Source organism: Phocoena sinus, chromosome 4 (assembly GCF_008692025.1).
Source record: "Phocoena sinus isolate mPhoSin1 chromosome 4, mPhoSin1.pri, whole genome shotgun sequence".
NCBI lineage: Eukaryota > Metazoa > Chordata > Mammalia > Artiodactyla > Phocoenidae > Phocoena > Phocoena sinus.
The window spans coordinates 106,235,763-106,261,333 of record NC_045766.1 but is presented as its reverse complement, the minus strand read 5'-3'; the positions used below and the strand labels follow the sequence as shown (position 1 = coordinate 106,261,333).

Genomic DNA, 25,571 nt, shown 5'->3' with positions numbered 1-25,571 from the left:
CATTTGTCCTAAATCACAGCTTGAAAGTGACAAAGTCAGATTCTAACTCAGAAAGTTTGAGGCTAGAACCCACAGTCTCAACCATTATAATTTTCTTCCCAGCCTCATTTTCTTGCTCAAAGTTCAACTTAATGCTAAGAATGTAATTCAGTTCAGTAAATACTTATCAAGACTGTTTATATTAAAAAATTTTAAATCTAGTTTAATATAATAGTATTCTATGTTTTATATACCTAGTTAACCTAGATTATGTAGTTTTTCTTTCCTCCTTTAGCTTTCCTATACACACCCTGATTAATATTTTGTTTATATCTGATCTTTATAAGCATATTTCTCTCAAATTTAGTAGCATTTTCAATTGTGATCATTTATTTTCTAAATATGTAACATCTATGCCATCTACATAAATTAAGCATCAAGGTCCTTAGTAGTTGATAATTTATTGTGTTATTTTTCTTATCCTTCATAGACCTTCTGCCTCTATTAAGCAAATTTACATAGATAATTGGTCCTGGGCTATCAGAGATTTGGCCCTCTAGGGAATATGTGGCAATGTCTGGGGGAGATTTTTTTATTATAACCACTTGGGGAATACAGGTATCTATTGGGTAGAGGCCAGGGATGCTGCCAACCATTCTATGATGCACAGAATATCACTCCACAACAAAAAAATAACCACCTCAAAAAATGTCAGTCGGGGGCTTCCCTGATGGCGCAGTGGTTGAGAGTTCGCCTGCCGATGCAGGGGACACGGGTTCGTGCCCCGGTCCGGGAAGATCCCACATGCCGCAGAGCGGCTAGGCCCATGAGCCATGGCCGCTGAGCCTGTGCATCCGGAGCCTGTGCTCCGCAACGGGAGAGGCCACAGCAGTGAGAGGCCTGCGCACCACAAAAAAAAAAAAAAAAAAAAAAAAGTCAGTCGTAAAAAAATAAATAATAAATAAATAAATAAATAAATGTCAGTCGTACTAAGACTGAAAAATCCTGAGTCCTAGACTATCCCTGGGGCCTTTTACATTAGCGTAAAATCTAGGAATGGGCTATGTTTTTTTGTTTTTGTTTTTTTCTCTTAGGCAAATGTCAGTGGTTTGATTGACTTTATTTATACCCTACTCCAAAATACCCACCCCCAAAATCCTCTCACCATTTCTACTGTTTCCCCATATTTTAATTAGAAGCCAATATGTTAGCTTTTCTTCCTTTAAACCATAAATATGTTGATGATAGCAGTGACTGACACAATATCTGTGAAATTTTCAACCAAAAATTTGCTTAGCTCAGTGCTTTTACTATGCTATTGATGTTATTTGCTAAAGTACATATCCAGACTTTATTCATTTATCAAAATTTCAGCATCTTATAATGCAAACAAACATTTGTCTAGTATCTTAATTCCCAATCCCTTTAGATATAGTCTTCTGTGATCAAGAACAAGCTTCTGGATGCTATGAAATTGAGTTTGCTTTTTTCAAATAGTTTGAGCACAATTGTCCTTTAGTAAAGTAAACATGGCTGTGTTATATCTTAATGTCTTCCTTAACAAGTATAAGATTAGATTACATCTCACAAACTCCCATTGGGCAGCACTTAAGAAGTGAGTAATATTTCTGTCTGACTAAATCAAGTAATCCCAAATGTAAGTAATTTACAGGAAGGCATCAGGGACTGTTACAATAGACATATTGCAATATGTCACTGGAAATCAGCATCTCCCCACATGTTTGGTCAACAGCCAGATGGAAGCTTTTAACACATTTATTTAATCTGAAATACACATGGTAATTACACTGGACCTTTGATTCAAGGCCTTATTAGTGTCTCAGGAGAAGTCAGGAAATGAGTTTGTCAGTTGCAAACTGATGTAGTCCTGACCCCGGTAGAATTTACATCTATCACTGCCTAGACTAGAGTATTGCTACAAATCACATTGTACCTCAAGGAAGTAAGATAAGTAAGAGCTTCCTTAACCTATGTAAGATGAGAAATCAGCTCCTGATTAGTCCAGAATATCACTTATTCACCTGTTCACTTATGTTACTCCAATTGGTCTCCCTCCAAAGGGTGGTGAGTGAATAAAATGCAATATAAATTATATGGCCAATGTCTCACCAAAAAAAATTACACAAAGCACAAACAAAGGCACATTGAAGCAAAATACTCCCACATTTATACTCCCAAACCCAGGATCCTGAATATCTGCAACACTGAAACTTAGTGGATGTAAATATATATGAGGTTTTCCTTGTATTGGTGATAGAAAAAGAAGGTATCCCAAAACACACTTCTCAGAATTTTCTAGCTAGGAAAATGCTAGATAGAAAAACTTTAATATTGAATGAGTTAATCCTGACTATTCTAATTCAGTATTTTTACTTAGCACTAAAACATGAATAAACAAAGCTGAACCATGTTACTATGTACAAAAAAACATTGAATTAATATACCTGTTAAAAGTAGATGGAGGTTACATCTGGAGGGTGGGGTTAATGGAAGACCAAATTAACACTAGACTTTTCTTTATATTTTGAAATTTGTATTATGATTACGTTATTTTATTTTGAAAGTCAGAAAAAGGAATTTTTAAAAAGAATTCACACACACACACAGCCTTCCAAAGTCTTCACAGAAAATATGGCATTTTCTAACATTTTTTATGTTTTTCAAGGGAAAATGTAATTAAGACTTTGAAATTCATAAAGCAGATGATTACTAAAAAGTAGGTTTCTATTAATGTAGGATGATATAACTAATGAGAAATAGTTAATTAAATCATATGCATGTTCTGAAATGACTTCAAACATTTTATTGCTTGATCAAAACTATTAATGGCTATTACTGTTGTCCTAATAAACTTGCATAGGATTTTTAAAATTCTAATTAAAATGCTAATTAAAAAGCATAAAATCATCCTGTCAATAATTTATCTTTTTTTTTTCACTTTCAGCCAATACAATATACACCACAGCTGTTTTGTGACTCTCACACCTCAATTGAGAATGTCTAAGTTTGGTGATTTCTTTCTATTGAAATCACTACTATCATCTCAAATTAGGGTAGATTTTGAAAAGTATCAATTACATAAACAAGAATAACACATATGGACTATCTACTCTGTGCTGGGCACCATGCTAAGAACTTTCCAGTCAAATCCCATTTCACCTTCATGACAATTCTGTAAGACAGGTGATCAATAAAGATAACATTTTACAGAATAGTAAACCAAGGTTCAGTGAGTGTAAAGTAAATTGTTCAGGGTCATTTAATCCATACTTGATAGAGTCCAGTTTAAGCTTTTCTGACTATAAGAGAAGATTTAATTGAAACTATGACTCAGTGTCACCTTTTTATCCTATCTTTGGTAAAGAAGTGTTTTAAGACTAATTTTGGGTTTTTTTTTCCTCTTTCATACTTACAACAACAGAGAATCTTACAGGTGGTATATACTTGAAATTATTTTCATATGTAAAGTTAAAAAACAAACACTGATGAGTCAGTGAACAAAATGGAGAAGCGGATATTAACATTTCTGGTGCTGAGATGTATGTAGCCTTACAAGATGACCTTGAGAAAATTACCTAGTTCTTTGTTGTTTTCTTGATGTGTTATCTTGCAAGGCAGTTTGAACTCTTGGTGAATGACAGATTCTAGTAAAGAATGCAGAAAAAGTGATATTATATGGAGGTAAGAGAAAGGAGGAAAAAGGGAATGAAACAACACTCCATTTATTATAGAAACAGAAACAATTATGCTAAATTTGGAAGAATGATTATGACTACATTAGGTTTCTAGTCACATTAAAATATGACTTATCTTAGATTATATATTTAATGATATTTATGAGGGACTTAATCTCTTCCTCTAAATTGCATGTGTATTGCTTAAGTAGAGAAAAGATGTAAGTCTCTGTCATTAAAATTCTAAGACATTCTTAGGTATTAGGTACCACTTTGAAAACATTTTAGAAACCTACTCTTATGACCATAAGACATAATTTAGAATATAGAGTACAGATATTTTAATGTCACCATTTAAATTTTTCATCAGTTTCATTTAAATGACCTTAATGAATGCATCTCAGAGTTTTCAGTTAGGTCTTTTCATTTGTATGCTTGGACTACAAAGTGCTGTGTAATAATTGTTAAAATGAATAATTACATTTTATGCATAACAGGAATTTAGGCCCAGTGCTTTTTAACAATGATGTAGGACAAAATTTTACATACAATCATACTTCATATTAACTTGTAAGGGCAGAATTATTTTATAGGCATATCTGCTACTCATTAATATTTAAGTCAATTTTCTCTAAAGAATTCATTACAGGTTTAGTTAGTTGCATTTTGCATACTTATTTCTTAAAATAAAAAAATCACAGTCCATTAATTCATAAAATATGCAAATGTCATGTATGCTTAAACTGAAAGCATTATCCTAACTTAAGCATGCTGTGTTTTGTACAAACTTTCTTTTCATTCATTTTGGGAACAATGGAGCTTATTTCATACTCACAAACATGAAAACAACTATTTCTGTCATTATATCAGTGTCCAGATCTGCAGGCTAACAATCTGATTATCAAATTATTAATGATGGTGAGGATATAGCAACTCCTGACAGGTATTAAATATATAAATTATGTACAATGGAACCAGTTCTCTAAGAGTTAACTACACTGAGGTTTTACAGTAATATTTTTCTTAGAATTCATGTCAGAAGAAGTTACTAAATTTGATAAAGCCTTCTTGCAAAGTTCTTCCTATATTTGGGTAAGTAAATCTACTCAATAGATCTAAGAATAATAAGTGACATTCTGAATTGCTTTCTGTAATATAGCATTTGAGATATCTGAGTGCATTTTTTACTATAACTCACCAATTAAGTTAAGAGACTGAATTTTACTTCTAAGTCAATAATTTAAACTCTAAACATTTCTCTACACTACCTTATGGGTCTAAGTAGATCTATTTGTGATCTTGCCAAATCTAGCCACCATTTACAACTTTGGCCATCTTGGAAAATAAATTCTGTATTAGGGGGTGAGGAAGAAACTCAATGATGCTTGGTCTTTGACACTTCTCTTCCAATTTCCTCATGGAGTGATCTCAGAAGAGAACACAACACAGAGCGAAGAATCTCGAGAAAGGAATCCCTTTGAAACCTGGGAAAGTTGTTCACAGCAGCATTTCTGTGTAGGCATCCATAAGTCAGGCAGCTAATTTTCAATACATATTAGTCATGATGTATCCTTTTGATAGCACTTCTCCTCTTGTGAAACTACTTTCATACCAGTCTAATTCAGCTTGCCTTAAGTTCTGTTTTCAGTTTGGAGCTTGATACCTAAGTTATAATGAAAAAAGCATTTATTAAACATTTACTATAAAATCTACTAAATTTGATATAAGACTAGTAACTATGTGGTAAGATTGACTTATGGATAAAATTAGTTAATATTTATTTAATAAATTTAAAGTAATAATGCTTTTAATAAATATTAATGAGGTATTGTATGTGTTGCATGTGACCCTTGTATGTGTTACCTCATATGATTCACACAAAAGTTCTGTGTGACTCATACTACTATTATCCTGTGTTATATATGAAGCAGAGAGAGGTTTAATAACATATTGGTCACACAACTAGTGTATAAAGGACCAATAAGGGAAAAATATGAGAGGTTTACTTTCTACTTGAACATGACTTCCTATATTAAAAAAATAAAGTAAGATTCCAGTAAGCTTAAGATTTTAATATTTAAAATATGCACAAGCCTTTCCCAATGGTTGTGATGGTCTCTCCTAAATGGTGAATATAGAGGACATGTACATCATATTTTTCTGAATATATTCATTATTATAACTGGGGAACTGGTTCAATGACTATTCATAATAGTTTTAAAAACTTATATGAATGCAGTCAATATGACTATTATAATTATCACCAGAATAATCAATTCAAAAACAATAACAAGGCATTTTGACAGAATTGACTATTGATATTGATAGTACACACTTTAGAGCTGACTGGTTTAGAAGGGAAATTGTTTAGCAGCAATGTTATTATGTTTCTAGTGTATTGGCTCATAAAAAAATAAACAATGTTTATACATGTTTAATCCTTCCCCACCATTTTAAATGTTTATTCTTCCATCCCAGTTATTCATGCATATGGATAGACATCATAAACAATTGGTACGGAATAAACTTTTAAGGATAATGTTGAGCATTATATTCCCACTGTCAAACATTTATTCTTTATATTTTCTAAGTATTTAAAAAGTAAATCTTTCATGTTAGTGTTGTTTCCTCTAGAAGCATATTTAATGTAATTATTATCAGGTCAGCTGCCTTTTTGTTTTCAGTTTAGTTTAAGAAGATATGTGCTTTAGTCAAGATTTTACTCTTCTGCAGAAATCATTGTGTATAATTTATTTAACCTCTAGTCTGCTTAAAAATACTTTAATTCATCCTCTTAAATTTACAGAGTACATTACCAAAATAGACATATGGAAATGTCATATACTAGTCATTTGTCTTCCTTCTTAATGGTTGCTCCCACTTATTTATTTTTTGTGTGTAGGCTGAGACCAGTGATGTGCAAAGAGTTAGGTATTGTTGACATTGATGGCAGAACAGTTCCAAGTTAGAAAGATACAGGCAACAGAATAAAAAATAGCAGCTTTTACAGATCACATAAATATAAAAGAAATTGGACACTGTAGAATGAATTTGAGTATATTTTTTCCTGGAAAAAAACCCCATAAAACTACAGAATATGATGTTTTATTTAAACAGTCTCTAACCTTATAAAGCTATCATTTTCCTCACATCTTATTTACTGAGCACCTATTAGAAATGACTTATATGCACAGATTCCATATTAACTGATTTTAATATTTTAATAACTCTTTGAGGAAGGCAGGGCACATATATATACTTATTTATAGATGTAAAATCTGAAACTCTTAGGTCAAATTTATAGTTCTGAGTCTCATACTATTTCAGATCTTCTCTGATCTTAAGAGAAACTACTGTTTAATGCAGGTAAGTTACACTGTGTGTCACATGCCTGATGGGTAATATAGCAGACTTTTCCAAGCAACAAATAACCCCATGTATACCCCATAACTTATGTTATTCTCCCTTTGATCACTTAGATAACCTTAAAAACCATTCCTCTCCTTCACCTCCCTCACGTTCTCACACAGGTAATCTTCTGGCAAGTTCTCTCCCCTTTTGGGTATCAGTGCTAAAAGAAGTGAAGCATTTTGTGAAAGGCCCTGGTTCTAATAACTATATTACTCTGCTGGTTGAGAGTCCTCTCTGGATTCTTAAAATTCTTCACAGCTGAAAATTTTCCTCATTTGAGGTAGTCAAGGAAATACTATCCTGGGTTCACAGAGAAAGAAAGATCAATGAATTGAAGAGATTATGCTAGAACCTACTTTATCCAAAAATATGAACACTTGTGGAGAAAGTTTCTACTTAAATTTTTGTTCTCAAGGACAAATGAAGTATCTTATTCAAGAATATGTTTTGTTTGGGTTTAGCACATTATTAACTATTTATAAATACAAGTTACTAAAGTCAGTTGTTATGTAATTGGGACACATATAAGTCATAACAAATGATGAGCAGATCTTGAGGGGGTCATTCTCAGAAGAGGAAATCTGTAGCTCAGTGCATGAAATTATTGTAGGATGTAGCAACACCTCACTTCTGTACAGCTGACAGTCACACTTTGCTTGATGAAACATTTTATAAATTGATTATATCTCTAAGCTAAAAAACCTTGAAATGCCAAATTCAAAACGAAGCAAACAAACAAAAGAGTGACTTTATAATTATTGTCAAAATCTTTCTGAGTAGGAAGTCTGTGTGTATTAATACATAGAAATGTGTGGTAGCATTTGTTGTTTATGTGCTTGGTATGCAAAGAAATTTATGGTACAATAAATACATTTTTGAGAGGAAAGGATAAGTGTTAAGCTTGCTGGGATTTTTTCTTATTATTGAAAACCTATTGTATGATGTAGCATTAATTTAGAACCCTTGGATTTAGAGTCTGAGTACACATTGTTTATAGTAAAAAAGTATATGTAAATCACTATACATACACAAAGAACAATATATTTTCATGTTTTCTAACCTTTAGAGATTGGTCTTACGTGTTTTTGTCAGAAACAGTAATTGTACATAAAATTAAAAGATAACAGATGACCTTTGAGTGAATATGGTGACATTTCTCTCCAGGGACTTTGCCAATGTCATATACTGTCAAAGTACAGTTTATTTTTCTCCATAAATTATGTATAACTATTTCTAATGTTTTACCATAGTGACCCTCTTTCTGAAGCATTACTCTATTTAAAGAGGGGAAAGTAGAATCTTAAGTACATAAAAATATTCTAATTTCATGTTAGAATCAAATTATCCAAAACATTAGGTACAAATCTGGATGAGTCATTTTTATTTAGCACTAATTTCTAAAATATGTAGATATTAACAGTATTATTATATTTAAACAAATAATTTAATACCATGAAGGAGTAGCCATCCATCGCTCAGCAGAGCAAACTGGTATCTAAAGAACCCAGTTCTGTCTGGAATTCAGTATAAGAATTGAATATTATCCATTCACTCACTCAATTTGCTTGGTTCTAAGAACTGTGTAAAAGTGCTGTTCCAGCTATATTACAAGTGTAAGACACAACTTTCATCTTCAAGAAGACATATCTTTGGGGGAAGATAAAACTAAGGCAAGTGAATTAATTCAAGAGAAAAAACTTCCGAATGAAATAATTCATGGTTGATTGACATGGAGAGACTGCTCACTGTTATTTGGGTTTCGCATACCCAGAGAGAAGGAAGAATGTCTTACTGGTTGAAGAAACAGCACCAGCAGGGAGGTCATTTAGCATGGAGGGGCATTGAATCCCTCTTCATGACAGAAGAAAAGAGAATACAATTATGTGAAAAGATAAAACACTAGAAAAAATTACCTCAACAAATTCTTGTTCTCAAAATAGGAATCATCTGACACATCTTTAAAACTGATTTTCATGATTATTTTTAAAGCTTTTCAAAACTTAATCCCAGAAGTTGCTTAGGCAAGCTGTTCCAGAGTTTATCAATCTTTTTATTAGTAATAACTATGATTTTTTAAGTCAACACTTTATATGTATTGAATAAAATAAGCCATTTGTAATACAGAAACTAGCATAGATTACTCAATAAATTATTCTCTCATTTAATCCTCACCCATCGTCAGACTTCCACAAGTTTCATTTGATCCCATCTCATGTTATGCAAATCTTCTGCTATTCATATCCCCCCATCTTTCAAATATTTAGACACTTAGAATGCGTCACCATTTTTATTACATAAGTAAAAGTCCTAAAGGAGTCTTTTTAAAAATTGAAAAAAGAAAACCTATATCTTTCTACATAGAAGTTTATACTTTCCAACTTGTTTTCCATCATATAACTACATTTAGATAGTGCTTATATTACAGTGTGTCAGACATTCTTCTAAGCCCTTTATGTACAGTAGCACATTTAGTCTTTGACAATCCTGGAAAATAAGTATTCACATTCTAAAGACGAGAGGGTAAGAAACTTGCTCAAAGTCAACCTGATAGTAGTAAGTTGTTTAAGGTTTAGTATAAACAATTTGTAAGTCCAGGATTTTGTGAGCAATTTCTTCTACGTGAAAAACTTTCACTGACTTCTCTGCTTCATTCTACCACTTTCCTTCTATTTATGTACAACATAATACAACATAGTTTCACCCCAATACTGATTTCATCTAATGTTCATGACATCATTCACTGCATCTTAACCACTGTGAAACACTGGTTTGTGAGCAGAGAGAGGGCAAGTGTTTGCAGTGTAAGTCACTGCAGCAGCTATACAACACACACCTCAATTGCAGGTAACTCATGTAAAGGAATTGATCTGTGCAGTCTTGGGTGTTCTGTTTATATGCAGGCCATTGACTGGGGATAAGTATGTATTATCCAGACTTCCCCAAATCTATTTTCCATTGCCTTAAATTTTCACATAATTCAAGTGAGATAATACATGAAAAAGATCATACTCTAGTTTCTGTATGTCAGTTCAGGCTGTAACAAAATACCATAGACCAAGTTACTTAAATAACAAAAATTTAGTTTTCACAGTTCTGGAGTCTGGAAGACCAAGATCAGGGTGTCAGCATGGTCAGATTCTGGTAAAAGCTTTCTTCCTGATTTGCTGACAGCTGCTTTCAAACCGTGTCCTCAAAATATCAGATAGAGAGATTGAGAGAGAGAGAGAGAGAGGGAGAAGAAGCTAGCTCTATGGTATCTTTTCTTATAAGGACACTAATCTCATCATGAGGGCCCCCACCATCATGACCTCACTTAAACCTAGTTTTCTCCCAAAGGCCCCCATCTCCAAATACCATCACATTTGGGTTAGAGCTTCAACATATTAATTTTGAGGGGGACAAAATTCAGTCCAGAGCAGTTTCTTACTGCTTTTCTTTTTCTTTTTAAAAAAGAAAATCCTATTTCCAAAGTCTTAAATATCCTATATTAGTACATTCCCCACAAGAGATAGGAAATTAACTAGAATTACTAAATATCACTTGATTGTGATGCAGGATAACTTTTAGGAAAACTAAACTTGAAAAACTATGCTCTCTAAAGGTGATAATCCCAGTTTTACACTTATTTTTGTGAGTTTAATTCCATAATTTTTGAAACATTTTATTGCTAAACTGAAATTTCTCCACGAGCTTTAAATCACTTCTAATATATATATATGTATTAATATAAACTCCAAAATGAATGCAGAATATCAATATAACTGGCTGTATTGTTTAAGTGTCTGTTATCATACACTCCAGTATTATATTTTATTTAAATTTATTCTACTCTGCTCTTGATTATTTGTCTTGACATTCCATGACTCTGGTGGTTGTTACTAGGGAACTACACTTGGTGTCTTTTGCATAAGAAGCACTTGCTTCTTTTCAGTAATTCATCTTTTTCTATTCATTCCAGCTTTTCCAACTCTTCTATTTTTCAATATTAAAATTAATTCTACTCCCGAACTCTGCTATTTAAATTGTTTTGTACATAGTTTTTATTAGATTTTAGTAAAGATAAAAAAAGTAAAAATTTCTTAACCTCACAAATAGGTGAATTAACACGTTTGTTATAGTTCATGTCCTTAGAGATTTATCATTTTTAAAAATTATAATTAATAATCCAAATTTGGCTTTGAAAACATATTTATTTTAATATTTAAGGACAATCATTTTCTTTTAAAAATGGTCTCAGAAACGAATTTAAAAATATTTACATAAAATGATTTTCATTCCAGTTCTTACCAAACATTTTATTAAAATGAGAAATCATATATAATAAAATACTTATTGTAAAATAATTTTAAACTTGGATTAAAAACCGTGCAGTGTTTTTGATTTCTCCTTGCTTTGACCCTAGAAAGTTAGATATTCTTTCTTTAGAATTTTCACTTCTCATTTATGGGGACAAAACATGATAGAGTAGACACTTGATGGTAGAAATCCCCAGTGATGATTTCAGAGATAGAAGTATATAATTTAGTACTTCTCCATGTTAAGATTTTTAAATAAAACTATACTTTAAGGTTATTTTCTACTCTTCTAAATATCAGAAATTACTAATCCTAAATATTTTTATGTAACATGATTTTCTCTTCAGAGTCCTTTATTGAAAGTCCAGTGACCCTAACTGAAAGATGTTATGCTCAGAAAGGCTTTTTTTGTTTGTTTCTTTGTTTTTTCTTGGCTGCACTGCGTGGTTTGTGGGATCTTAGTTCCCCAACCAGGGATCGAACCCTGCAGTGGAAGCATGGAGTCCTAACCACTGGACTGCCAGGGAATTCGCTCTCAGAAAGCTTTAATTTCACAATATTCATTGTCAAGTAGAAAAGATTTCTAATATATTGCCAAATCTATTGGAATTTACTCACTCCCGTGTTAACAGGCTAACTCCAGCAAGTCTTGGGCTAATGCTTGATGATGAATAATGGCCTTTAAAGACACATGATGTATTTATCTGAATGATAATGCAGACTCAGCCATATGTAAAGAAACTTCAGAAGGCTGCACTTCTTTTTTTTTTTTTTAACATCTTTATTGGGGTATAATTGCTTTACAATGGTGTGTTAGTTTCTGATTTATAACAAAGTGAATCAGCTATACGTATACATATATCCCCATATCTCTTCCCTCTTGCATCTCCCTCCCTCCCACCCTCCCTATCCCACCCCTCTAGGTGGTCACAAAGCACCAGCTGATCTCCTTGTGCTATGCGGCTGCTTCCCACTAGCTATCTATTTTACATTTGGTAGTGTATATATGTCCATGCCACTCTCTCACTTTGTCTCAGCTTACCCTTCCCCCTCCCCGTGAAAAACAAATACCGTATGCTAACTCATATATATCGAATGCACTTCATCTTTTTATTGCTATGACAGTAGGAAAGGGATGAGAGAAAGGGTGTATGAGTGATTCCCACTGGGACTTAGCCACTTAAATTATGTATAATATTATCTCTTCATTGTTCAAGTGATCCTTATCTGATCCTCAATCTCAGTCACTTGTTTTAGATGCTAAGAATAGAAATTAATTAAGGACAAATTTTAGTTCTAAAAGTTATGGGGGAAAAATAAAAGGCGTAACCAAAAATGTTAGTGTAAAAAAAATACATTTACAAGTAGACATGCAAAGGAGCATCCTCTATAATCATATTATCTTTGAAATCTTAAAAATCCTAGGACTATATGTTGACTTATTTTTTTGATGAGATGAAGGCTAAAGGTTGAAATCTTTCCTTTATAAATAATAAAAGTATATGCAGAACATTCATGACTAGGGTCAAATAAATATAAATGTTATGGATTGCTTTCTCTGAAAGTAGTATTTATATATATAAATGCATTTGAAACCAGTGAAAATATATTCAATAATGAACATGATAAAGTTAATTTATCTAAAACAAATTCTAACAGATCAATTTCTTTGTATAAATTGTACAAAAAAGGGGGATGGACTGCATATTATCTGAGACTCTACTATGAAAGTGAAGATTTTAGGCAAAGTATACAAAATCAATGAAATCTTTCACCAAGAGTGATCTACATCTCGTGTCTTTCTCCAATCCATCCACTATGTACAGATATCTTATGATTCATATATCAGTTACAAAAATAGTTTCTGTAGCTGCATTGGTCTGCAGCATTACAACTGAGCAGGAATGAACACCAGCCTCAGAAAAGAGAATCTGTCTTCAAAACATCTCAACATTAAGAATGAAAATAAGAAAAGAAAATGTAAGGATGTATAGAATTTAAAAATTCAGTTTGCATCCAATGAAAAAAATTTGCAATAAAAGAAGAGAAATAATATATGCTCACCAAGAAAAACCATTTTTTTCAGACATTTAAATGGAATTATTATACTAAAATGAGGAAAATATTATCAAACTATCATGTTTTATTGTCAGTCATATAAAACTGTTTAAAATATGTACTAAGTAAGAACAGAGTGGGATTAAACAGGGAGTGTAGTTAAACCAAAGTCACAATCAGTAACAAAACCCTTTAGGAAGAAATAAAAAGGAAAATCTATGATAGAAAATCAAATCATCTAAACAGATGATAAACTTGGGAAATATAACTAAAACAAAATGTAATTTAGTAAAATTATAAAAATAGGAAAGAAAGAATGACATATATGCAACATGAAATATGGAGTTGCTACCAGTGCATAATTGGATTTTTCAAGAAAGAAAATGGAAAGAACAGTTGTTAATCAAAAGTAGAGTAGAAAAAAAGAATTCTTAAGCCAAAAAACAAACGAACTTAATATGAATTTAATAAAAAAGTAGGTTTGCAAATGAAGTCAAATTCTGACTAGAGACAAACTACAAAATATATTCAGCTAAAATATCAAAATATAGTGGAGGAAAAAACCAAATATTCTGATAGCAATCATGCAGAAAATGCAGGTCATTTAGAAAATTGAATGATTTCAGATTTATCTTGGGGTAGAAGGAGGCAAAACAAATCCAAATGATTTCAGATTTATTTGGTAGGAAAGGGAGGCAAAACAAATTGTCAAAACACTGACAAATTGTGTTGTATTATTATTAATTCAAAAAGATAAAAACCCAGAATTCTTTAGCCAGTTGAGTGTTTATTCACAATAAAATAATACTCAGATATTCAAGGTTCAAGGATGTTGTTATCATGAAATTTTCTTTTGACAAGATGTGTGCTTCATATGATCAAGGGGTGATGATATGAATATATTTACTATCTAATTTTAGGTAAGGAGAAGCTGTAAAAGGAACTCTAGATATTGAGATGAGTAAAGAGACCAAACAATGTCAAAAGGAGGATGGTGGCTAGTCCATTTAAATTTTTGATGCCTTTCTGAGATCATCAGAATCAGGACAAAATTGTCATTATTATTCACAAAGCACTAACTGGAGCAGTAGAACAAAGAAAATATAAAACTAAGGAAGTTTGACAGGAAATAAAAATGAAAAATATGATCTTGACAAGTACTAGATATAATGCTTTATAAAACAGAGTGCAAAATATGAATGGAATAAAGAAAAAGGAGTCATAAAGTTTAATGAAAAAGTAAAAATATTTTAAAATATTAAAATGTTTCAAAATATTAAATATTAAAAATATTATTTTAATGGGAAATAGCATTAATAAAAATATGTAGGTCCTATATCAGAAAACTACACAATTTACTAAAAGACACTAAAGTTTTAAATAATTGAAGTGTCGTACCATTATCCTGGAAAATGCACTATATAAAAGAAAGCTATCTGTAAATTGTACAATTCCAATAAGCAATCTGTTGTATTTTTGTTTCTTGCAAAAAGATTCTGAACCTGATCTAAGACTTCTCCGCCAATGCAGTAAAATGATCTTTAAAACTAAAATATTAGCCTAGGATTGCATATGTAGACCCCTCACATGGAATAGACTAGAATATGCAGAAACACATAAGGTGGGTAGACATTTAATTTATGGTAAGTGACAAAAATATTGATGAAAGAAACAATGTGGGAGACAATGGTCTGTCACAGAAGAATTAAAGTCATATTTTATGCTTTAGCCTCAAATCATAGACCAAAATACATTTTAGATAGATTAAAACAAAATAATAAAAGTGTTAGATGACAACAGAAATCTATACGTGTATAATCTTATGATGGCAAAAGCATTTCAAATCAGGATCCACAAGTCAGACATCATAACACAAAACTTTGATAGATTTGATTACATAAAATAGTAAGACTTATCTATGGCTGAAAAAGACCAGGAATGAAGGATATATAAAAAGAAATTGCTAAAAATGTTCATCTTTTTATGGAGAGAGCTGTTAAGGCAGAAATTTTGAATGGAAAAATGGTCAGGCTGTGTAAATAGGCATTCCAAAATTAATGCATTAATATGGGAAATAGTATTTAGACACATTCATGATGTTAACTTATAATTTACTAACACAAAATATTTAACACTTTTCAATATTAGATTGACAGTTTTTCTTTTAATTATAGTATCTGCTGGTAATACTGTATGGGAACTCAGGTGCAGTTGGTGGAGGATGAATTTGTAAAGGGCAATATAATTTGGCAATGTTTATCAAAAGTATTTTTAAAATGTTTGTATCCTCTGATCCAGCAATACTACTTCTCAGAATTTACCTTCAGGAAATGACAGGTACAGATGTACAAACAAGAGTGATTTTTCAGCTCCCAAAAAGAGTGCTCAGTTCTGAGAGATAATCAGCAAATAAAATGGATATAATTTATGACTATCTGTATTTGGGAACTTGAGCAGGAGGTGGAATTTGAAACTGATTCTAAATTATGTAAGCTAGGAATAGGAATAGGGAATTCAGATGCATGGCAGATTTATTTTTTGCTCCTTTTTTTTTTTTTGAGATTTACAGCCAATGCCAGAAATTAAGGGAAATACAAGAAATATATAATAGAAAGCTAAATTAACAATAGCTGCTGTAACAGATTTACTTTTTTTAATGCTCAGTGTTTTGAAAATAAAGCTCTTTTTTCCCCCTCAAGCAATTTGGCGATGCATATATTCTTAGTTTGGCAATAATTTTCTTCCAGGCGGAGAGTCAGTGACCCATGGCCTGACCTATTCTTGTGGTTCTCTTATTTTCAACTTGCATCTCCTGAGATCACTCAGGAAGGTTACATGTGGGAGGCATTTATTGGCTGGGCTTTCTTTCAGTTGTCTAGAACACAAATCACATGGTTAACATTCAACTGCCAGTGAAGCTGGTAAATGTCTAGCTCTGTTCACTGAAAGAATAGCAAACAAATTTGTCATTAGCTAGAAATCTCTGCCCCAATATAGCCTTCTGATCAACAAATATTTTTACACCTTCTTTTTCTGCCATCAACCATTGCTAAACCCTGTCCAAAGAGATAACCTCAAGTCCCATCAAGCCACTGTATCCAACTCAAAGACCAAGATCCTCAAATATGCACAGTTCTCTTCATCATCTCTGGATATGTTAGTCCAGGGACAAATGAACCAAAACACAAGTTTCAACACTCTTCTCCATCTCATACACAAAACACAATGATAGAACAGATTCAAGAAAAGCACTCCTTTAAATAAAGGCTCTCTTTTGGAAATAGAAGAAAAATAGGGAACACTTGAGTAGTCACTGATCCATAATAATTATGAAAATATGCCAGAGTGGCATGAAAAGTTCCCTCTGCCTTGGCAATAGTTATAGTTCTATGAAGAAACTAGATTTTCTTCTGTTCATTCTTTTTTGCTTCTACAATTCTGCCTTACAGGAAGTTCAACCTTGTCAGTCATACTCTGTGGCCACATCAGAAGTGGGTGTTTGGTAATATGCCCTCTATGGGGACGACACAGCTTTTATAGGCCACTTCTTGCTTTCACCAAGTTTGGGAGTCCAGACGTTGTTTGATGTTTCAATTGTCAGACTTTTCTTTCTTTTTCTTTTCTTTTCTAACTAGGTATATGCTTCTTTGGCACAATAGTTCCATTAAAAACACAGTAGACTCCTAATATATTTGTCAGATTCTTGTGCCTGCAACCACACTTTAAGACTTTCTGAAAGTGGAATTGCCAGGCCTAATTTATTTCTTTACTCTCTCTCTCTAAATCTCTCTTGTAGGCTATAAGCAGCTCCCATGAAGTTATGCACACAATGGACTTTGGAGGATAGGCAGTACACTTAACCTGACTTTTGCCATAAGGCTGAGCCTTAGTATGTTTGGTTGCTCAGAACCTCAGTTTTATCTCTTATTGTGCAACTTTTATAAATAGTTGATTTTCCATACTTTTGAGTACTCAAAATATGGGGCTTTCTTTGATCTTTTCATTTCTGCTTGATAACTGGCCATCCTCTTCTGGTCTCAGCTCTTTCCTATAATATCTTACTAAAGGCAGAATGTAAAAGTATATCATTAATCTAATATTTCCAACCACTTCCTTTAAAGTTACAAGTGCAACAGGCACTTAATCCTCAATGTTGAGTATTCATCTTCCTCCTTCTATCAATAACACAACACAGTTTGTAAACCCCCTTCTTCCTGAAGTATGATCTTCCCTTTGATCAACTAATGTGTACTCTCCAGGATCTCTTCCTACCCCACCTTTCTCTCCTTCTCGGTCTACTCTGCTGGACGCACTTCTTTCAGACTTTAAATATGGGAGCTTTTCAGGTTTCAATTTTCAGACTTCTTCTCTCTATCTAGACTCTCTCCCTTGGGGAGTTCCTCAATTTCCTTAGCTTTAAATAATATTTATATAATGGTAAATACCAAGTTATAATCTCTAACCCCAGTGTTTCCTATGACATAATTGCATTTTTAAAATAGTATAGTTGTATTTGTCACATTAAAAATACACACACACATATTTTCAGGTGGAGAAGAGGAGAAAGAAAAGGCATGTAACTGTACAAAATCATATATATGTATTTGTTTATCCTGTTTTTCCCTTAAAATGGAAACTCAGTGGCAACAGTAATTTATATGTCAAATGTTATATTCTCCAACATTTTGTACATTATAGGCACATAATAAATATTTGTTGACTAGATGACTGGTGTAATACACATTAATAAAATTTTATTTTAATGTGCTAGTTTTCAACATAACTCATTCTAATGCAGATATGTATTCTGTGTCTAAATAACACACTAACTGGGAGAATATTTTTCTCTGTTTTCTAGATCCCAATGCTCTGGCTGGCCAGACTGGCCCTGATCATGCTCTTATAGGAGGAATTGTGGCTGTAGTTGTATTTGTCACTCTGTGTTCTATATTTTTGCTTGGACGGTATCTGGCAAGACATAAAGGTAGGTTATATTTAATAAAGCATTCTTACATTTGGCAAAAAAAATTCTAAAGACTAGCTTCATCATGAAATATTATGTGAGTGCGTGCGTGCATGCGTGTGTGTGTGTGTGTGTGTGTGTGTGTGAGAGAGAGAGAGAGAGAGAGAGAGATGGGGGGTGAAAGAGAGAGATCTAACTACTAAGTTGTTTCAGAGAATTCTTGATTATTTTACTCAACGTTAAAACTGGATTGGCTATCAAAATAATACTTAGCCAGTAGCCAAAAGTCACAGAGTAAATCATTGGCTCAGGAAAAAAAAAAAAAAAAAAAAAAAGAAGCAAGTTTGTAATTTATCTCTAGGACTGAAATTCAACTCTAACATTAATCATTTGGTAATGTTTCTATTTGTAAGCTCATGGACACACGTGTGGCCATATTAGTGAGGAAAATATGTGATTTTTCACAATGGGCTAGGTAGCAAACTATTGATATAATCTACTTTTAAATGGAGTTACCAAAATAAATGGTGACCCGTTTGATGTGATCATTATCAACATCTTAACAAAGGGCCCTGATTGCTACAGCTGCATGGATCACATGGTCTGAAGCCATCATTAAAGAAATCAAAGTACTCATTACCCATTCCAGTTTGGCTGTTGCCTCTAGTTAATCTGACCACAGCTTCATCTACAACATATACTAGAATACCGAAAGAAAGTGTGCAACTTTAGAAGGGTGAGTTGTGTGGTTTCTTACGACTCAGAATATGTTTCAACATATAAGAAATCTGGCATAAGTTTCTTTCTAAATGAATGTAGCTTTAATACTGGCTATTTTACCAGTCTGACAGAACTAACGTATTTTTCTTCTAATACCCACAGGAACATATTTAACAAATGAAGCTAAAGGAGCTGAAGATGCACCAGATGCTGACACAGCCATTATCAATGCTGAGGGCAGCCAAGTCAATGCTGAAGAGAAAAAAGAATATTTCATTTAAGATGCAGGCCAAGATTCTGAATTTTACTTACCACACTGGCTGCTGGAGAAAACTGGCTATCATCTTTCAGAATTAATTTCTATCATCTTCTGCTACCTTTATTAACTTCCATACCGTACTGCTATCAGTAGCCAGTGTATACCAACAATCAGCTGTCGAAAGCATCATTCTTTAATTACTGTACCATCCATAATGCAGGACATTTCTTACTGCCTAAATTCCACACCATTGCTCTTTTAACATACAGTGCTTGAATATACAGCCTTAACAATGTTAATCATCTCCTTGGATCATGACATTGAATTGTTTTTATACATTGAAAAAAATGTATGCAGAGGTTTTTTTCCCCTCATTTTTTGTCCCCTTTAAATCAAAGACCTTGTCAGTTTACCATTGGACAGCTTTCACATGTAACAAGATTAGGTAAAGACCTAATGTGCTTAAGTTCAATCAGATGTTAGAGGTTTACGATGTTTTCTACATGTCTATATTCAAAGACATGTTTTGGAAACATATGCCCTAAAAGACAAAAACTGAAAAGGACTACTGTAGTATAGATTCTGGAATGTTTGAGATTGTATTGGTAAAGCTGTATCAATTCACTATTTAAAAATTTAGTATTTGATACAGGAGCCATGTATATGGATTGCAATCAGGACATGCTATCTTATATAATTATATAGATCTTACCATTAGGTTATTTTAGCTTCATATACCAATAAATTGTTACAAACATTTTACTGTTTTGGGAATCACAAAAATTTCATCCATTTCTCTAATTTGATTCTGTAATTTATTTGTTCCACAAAGACTCACCTGCCTAAACAAAATTGAAATATCCATAGGGCACAATTTTGAGACATTTTAGTATCTGTATATAGTGCATATAATAAATCCAATTAAACATTATTTGATACATATTTAACTTTTTTGGCTGTAGGTAATTCAGTCATGAGTAAGCATTTTCTAATGTCCATTATATCTCTTTAGATATTACTTAAACCAGTATTATAAGTAGGTAACATGTATTAGTATTTTTGTCTGTATGTCCTAGCACTGTTCAACAACAAATTTTTCTAGTTCTTGTTAATTTTTATTTGTTATACAATGGAAGCACAATGTTATAAGGAAAGGTAATTTTAAGCTAACAACCAGTGCACAGCCTCAGGTTTTAAATTACAACCACAGTTGAATAATAATCTAAAAATAAACTCTTAGTTTGCTAAAAATTTTCAAATTTTAATTTGGCAGTTCCAGAGCTGCTTACCTATGTTGGTTTGCCAAAAAGAAGTGTTTAAGATGTGTTTTCTGTATAAATGAACTAATTCTTTATATTAAATTCCTGTCTATGCATTTTGTGAGGTACAAACTTATGAAACAGTGAGTGATAGAGAATTTCTGCCATGCTTTTAACTCCAAGGTGAAAGTCTCTTTCTCTGGATTATTTCTGAAATTTTGGTGTATTTAACCATTAAGAAATGCTGTATTCTTAAATATGACACAGAGTCAATCTAAAGTCATATTATTTCTCCTAGTAAAATACGATACTACTAGATTAGTGCTCATTAGATTTACTATATGCTAAAGATTAAAAATACAGTTAGATAAAAATTATTTTCCCATTGACAAGCACTGCACCTTTAAGAAGAACACACATATGACGATATGGTAGCTATACTTGCGACGTCTGAAAGCATGATGGCCTCTGGTTTTAAAAATATTATTTTGGAATTTATTTTTGGGAAATGAGAATGGTTGAGTATGACATCATGTATTAATATCGAATGAAAGACAAGGGTGCTGTATCTTAGATTATTTATCAGAAAAGTATAAATCTTTTAAGGACAACGTTAGAATTTTTAATTTTTTTTTTGATCATTGAAGCATATATCTTGTTGATTTCTTACAAGGGAAAAAGGACGATGTCAGTCAAGCAGCACTTTTTCAGAATATACAGAACATAAATAATATGATGTGATTGAGTGTTAACATAATAAATCATATACAGTATGACATTTTAAGGAAATAAGTCTGCATTGATGTGATTGCATGCTTGTTTTTACAGTTCATTCCATACCATCTGTGGAAAAATGCAATAATATGTTAATATAGTATGGTAGTTTGAGAGAATCAGGTAGGTGCTACTAGACACATTGAAACTAGAATAGGTTTATAAACTGTTCATACCTTTCAATGCATAATCTTTAGAAAGATTCCACAAAGCAAAATTCATCCTGTTATTACAAAAGGGAAAGGTTCTTACTATAGAAATAAGTTGTATAAACTGCATCATCAATTACTATTTAGAGCCTAATTTCAGGATGCATTTACAAAATTGCTACTCTTCATCGATGTTGTATTTACATCCCTCTTCATTTCATCTGTATTCTACTTGGCTCCAACTGCTAAACTGTTGCCTAAATAACTCAATCATTATTTATAGCACTGCAAAATTAGAAATCCAAAATTGGTTGCACTTCAAGACTTTTGACTCTTTTAACCCTTTACAGTAGTATAAAAACTCACTGGAACTCTGTAAATGAAACTAACTGGTATATTATGATTTGTGAGCTCTAATCAAATATTTTGACAGTTAATATAGATTTGAATTAGGTATCATTTCAGTTACTGAAAGAAAACAGCAGTGGTATTATATTTTCCTATCTTAAATTTTTTTTTTGATTTTCACCAAACGAGATAAATTGTAAAAATTCTGTTCATTTCTATAAAAATCAGAAAAAATATGAAATAAATTTCTAAATGGACCATGCGAATTGCCATGACTGAAACATACACACTTATATGCCCAGAGAGCCATAGCCACAGAATACAATGGAAGGCGTGTGCACACACATACACCCCACTAGAAGAATATGGAACATTATTCTTTACCAAAAGTAGCTATTCTCTGCCAGTGTACTGTTTACAGTGTAAATTGTCCTCCATCAAAAAAGTGTAAACAGCATTCTTTTTTTCTTGCTTCCATTTTTGAGTGTCCTAGATAGAACGATTATAAAAATTAGGAAGAAAAAGGAAAGTTTGTGAGTGCAAGGGCAAAGATAGCATGAGCACAGTAGTGTGTGTGTGTGTGTGTGTGTGTGTGTGTGTGTATGTGTGAGAGAGAGAGAGAGAGAGAGAGAGAGAGAGAGAGATTCCAACTTGTTTTCTTTTACCAGAGAATCCAAGAAGCAGTTTAAGGAACCTGATATTGGAGTTTAATCTAGAAACTGGATGACCTCATATCGATTCAAGATACTTAATCTTGCATTGAAACCCCACAATTAAAATAACAAATAGAGAAAGAAAACTAACTTTCCTAAATATGGCAAAAGAAGCTAACACCTCATTTATTTTTATTTCTTTGTAAAAGTATAAATATCTCAATTAAAGGGACAGGCTCACTTGTAATTATGTACTCATGATTGTAACAGCATTGAGATTCCATATAGGCCCATGTACAGCAGCTGTTTGACGGTGATGGTTCTTCCATGTAACATAGCAGTTATCGTGTAATTTAGTGCCACTTATTGCAAAGTGTTACCAAGGGGAACATTTAAAATACTTTTTCTTTTTCTTTGGATATAAGGATAATTGAATGAATGATAAATATGAAATTTCATGTTACATTTTTTAATTGTGGAGGAAATGCAAAACCTCATATCTTACTGCAAATTCCCCATCACATTGCTAATTACTTAGAGCCCTCTAAAAATGCCCACTATAATCTCCCTTTGCAAATGGTAATCTGTGAAGAATATACAATACAAAACAAAAAAAAATTAAAAAAAATAACTGGCAACCACAGCAGAAATAAATGAAAAACATAATGAGAATTACTGAGTAATGCTTTTTATTAAGTGGCACAAAGTACACACTAAAAACTATGCAAAATATAGGTAACTACAGTGTACGTACATGTAAGTATCCTGTACTTGCTGTGTATGGATGTTGGAAACCCATGTAATTATAATATGCATTTTGAATATTGGGAAAGAGGAAATTTTAGTGTAGATAGTAGTACTTGTTTTGAAATATACACTGGCAATATTGAAATACACTCAGTGCAATATCTGCTATTCTATTGCTGGATACTTAATGCAAAGGGATTTTTAAAAATTCTTCAACAAGATCTAAAATGTTGCTAATCTCCACCTCCTGCATATTAAAGCATTAATTAAAAATACAAGTGACATAACACGTTAAGTTTTTCTTAATCATTAACGTGACACAATAAAAGTATCTGACCTTGTTTTTAGAGTTACTGGAGAGAAAGAGATAACCTGAGTTTTCAACTTTGATGCATATCTAATTGAATTTTGGATTCTTAAACTTTCTTTGAAATGTGTGTATGTTTTAATGGATTGTGGTACTTTTATTACAAGTACAAATTTATTCAATCAAAGAACATAGGTTACCTTTAATAGTTAGAGTCACTATATCTTAATGGAAATTTTTTATATATTTTCTTTTTCTACTCATTCTTCCCTTTCTCTCTCTATTTCACCCCAAACATGCCCTTTGCACTTATACCCTTCCAAAGGCAATGGATTGAAAGTAGCAAGATTATAAAGAGAGCTAAAGGGGACAACATGTAAAAATGGGTTCTAAACTCATCAGCATTTTTATGTATTCAGATATTAATATTGAATGCAATAGTTATTGGATAGAGCTGGTAAATTTTCTGCCATGCATACTTACAATAATCCTTCTACCTCTCACTTTTAACATGGGCTATGATACTTCGAAATAAATAGAAGAAATAATTATTTACAAGGTATCCCAGGAAGCACTCTTTTGCAACTATCATAACAGTCCTCTCCCCACCCCCTGGGAAATCTCAAAAGCCAACTTTACTTTCAGTGTACTCAACGGTGTATGGATCTGCATTTGTTTTTCCTCTTCTGTCATTAACTTTTCCTATAAGCGAAATACAGTAACTTTATAAAGATAGTTCCTCACGTGACTATTTACTATTTAAATGTGATATAATTGTGTTGATTTTAAAAATAATTTAAATGGCAACACTTTGCAGTCCAAGCTGACATTTCATTTAATATTTAAAATAAACAATTTCTTATAAATTAATGCTATGCTTTTAAGTAAATATATGTGATTTATTTTTCCAAGAAGTGTTATCTATGTAAGACAAATATTTAAGCATTGAAAAATGCCTCCTCATTAACAAATAATCCCTGAATAATGAATGCAAAGTATTGCCACAAATACCCACTTTATTTTGGCTACATAGACATAATATGAATTCTTCAAATGATGTAATTTAATTATTTTAAAAGGAAATGACATTTTGAAAGCAGATTTTCCTTTAGGAAAAAAGGATACAAAAATTATCTCAAATTATGATGCTGAATCTATAAAATATGCTTAAAGTAAAATATATCTATGTTATGTGGTTATGTTACAAATAATATTTGGTGTAATCTTTACCATCTTTTCCATATATATATATATATATATATATATATATATATATAAATGTATGGTTATTTTGGAGAGAATGGGCCCAAATGTGAAAAAGATGTAAAGAAAAAACACTATTTTCCCCTATGAAATGTACTGTATATTTCAAAAGAAGAAACTTAAAAGATATTTGTAGATTGCAGGGGCAAAAGAGAAACCTACCAGGGCTCAGCACTTAAGCACTTTTCCCACATCCAGGGTCAGAAGAGCGGTGATTCCTACACGGACTTTTAAGTGCAGTATGAAATGCCACATTACACTTCTCTTACACACAGTACTGTCAAACCTCAAATGTTTTCTTTCTTCAGATGCTTTTCCTTTTACATGATACTAGTAGACACTTTTCTCTTTATACTTGCTGATAGTGAAAGTTATATGCAATAAAATATGTGATGGTTGAAAGCAGTGGTCACCAGTTGGTTAAAAAAAAAAAGAAACTGTGAAATGTAAACTGAATTGTTATCTCTTTATCCTTTTTGCTTTTCTTTGTGTTTCTAACGTATTGATTGAGTCTCATAAATAGAAAGGAAAATAATTTAGAAAAATTTCAAAACTAGTACTCTTTCTCCTTACAAATGTATGAAATTAATCTCTTTAAATATTTATTTAACTGTACCTGCTGTACTTATTGTAGATTCAATGATGCAGTTAAGTAGTAACCCAAGGATTTATGAGTTTGGATTACTGACTT

The 25,571-nt window shown here is 32.2% G+C and overlaps 1 protein-coding gene across 1 annotated transcript in view; it reads left to right on the top strand.

Annotated features, from left to right (window-relative positions):
* The window catches only part of CADM2 (cell adhesion molecule 2), a 1,092,768-nt gene extending 1,069,786 nt beyond the window's left edge, over positions 1 to 22,982 (top strand). Inside the window, 2 exon segments of the mRNA XM_032631668.1 lie at positions 18,297 to 18,422; positions 19,284 to 22,982. Coding sequence (XP_032487559.1) covers positions 18,297 to 18,422; positions 19,284 to 19,402 — 245 coding nt within the window. The 3' untranslated portion in view covers positions 19,403 to 22,982.
* The last annotated feature ends 2,589 nt before the right edge of the window (positions 22,983 to 25,571 follow it).